At 39.3% G+C, this 1,139-nt stretch overlaps 1 protein-coding gene across 3 annotated transcripts in view; it reads right to left on the bottom strand.

The window, feature by feature from the left end:
• Positions 1-773: 773 nt before the first annotated feature.
• Positions 774-1,139, bottom strand: part of eprs1 (glutamyl-prolyl-tRNA synthetase 1) — an 88,262-nt gene continuing 87,896 nt past the window's right edge. For all 3 annotated transcript variants that reach the window (XM_061963681.1, XM_061963683.1, XM_061963682.1), the window contains one exon: positions 774-1,139. This exon is cut by the window's right edge and continues 142 nt beyond it. In XM_061963681.1, the coding sequence (XP_061819665.1) occupies positions 1,131-1,139 (9 nt within the window). In that variant the 3' untranslated portion in view covers positions 774-1,130.

Below are 1,139 nucleotides of genomic sequence, written 5' to 3'. Positions count from 1 at the left end.
GTTATGCTGTCAACATTTAACCAGATTTCTTCAACTTGGACTTGTTTTAAATGTTTTATGCCACTTCAAGTTGTCAAAGACGTGCTGTGAAATACAGCCGACAAGATTGCGCACCAAACACGAAGCAAGGCCAAAGCGCATGCATGCTGCAGGAGAACAAAGGACTTCTTTAATTTAAGGTTTGTGATAAACCATCAAACTCATTCGTTAAAAGGACTCTATAGTAATATAAAGCGAGTTTTTCTGGACATTATCATGCAAGAAAAGTTTATTTTTGGGACCGCGATCACCGCGTAATGATTTTTAAAGGTTGCATTACAAACATTTAACTGTCCCATGTGATCAGCCAGTGCGATTGGAAGTCCATGCTCAATTATTGCCTCCGTAAATAAAACTTCGGCATTTATCACATCCAAAGAATCTGTTTGGGCGACGAAAAACGTTGAAAGTTTTCCACTTGTATCGCTAGCAACGGCATTAGACTTGTGTTTTTTTGTCCCAACGTGGTCTTTTACATCGCTAATTCCTCCGTGTCCGATCGGAAAATCTTGTCTGCACAAGGTGCAATTCGCGTAGTTTTCACCCTTTTTTTTTTTTTTTTAATTAATGAAAAACCGTATTTTTTATCACTGCAACCGTAACCCGGAATAGGTTGATGAAAACCGTACGAATTACGGGAAAACCGGAGTAGTTGGCAGGTATGCTAGTGGTCTCCAAAACTCTCAATGTGGGACAATTTCAAAAGGTGATAAATCACAGCTTCAGGAGACATGTTGCCACAGAGCTAACTTTATTATAGACAGGTGGTGTTTAAACGGTGGTCACTTTAAGAGTGTCGGCCTTGATTGGATGCAGGAGGAGGATGGATGACAAAACATCCAACTTTCACGTCAGAGAACCTGAGAGGCAGACTTCTATCCTGGCCTTCACATGATCAACATTTGTATTCATCACTACAGGCTGTTTTCATCCAGTTAAGGCGGATCGCGGAGAAAAAAATGCAGATTTTTCACACACCACTGAGGTTAAATGTTTCTCCCACCCCCTCGTCCCATGATTAAAAAAAAAAGAGAATATATATATATATATATATATATATATATATATATTGATAGAAAAAGGTGAGGTGGTCAGTAGCT

The sequence above is a fragment of the Nerophis lumbriciformis genome, linkage group LG06 (assembly GCF_033978685.3).
Source record: "Nerophis lumbriciformis linkage group LG06, RoL_Nlum_v2.1, whole genome shotgun sequence".
In the NCBI taxonomy this organism is placed as follows: Eukaryota; Metazoa; Chordata; class Actinopteri; order Syngnathiformes; family Syngnathidae; genus Nerophis; species Nerophis lumbriciformis.
This window is presented reverse-complemented; position numbering and strand designations above follow the sequence as displayed.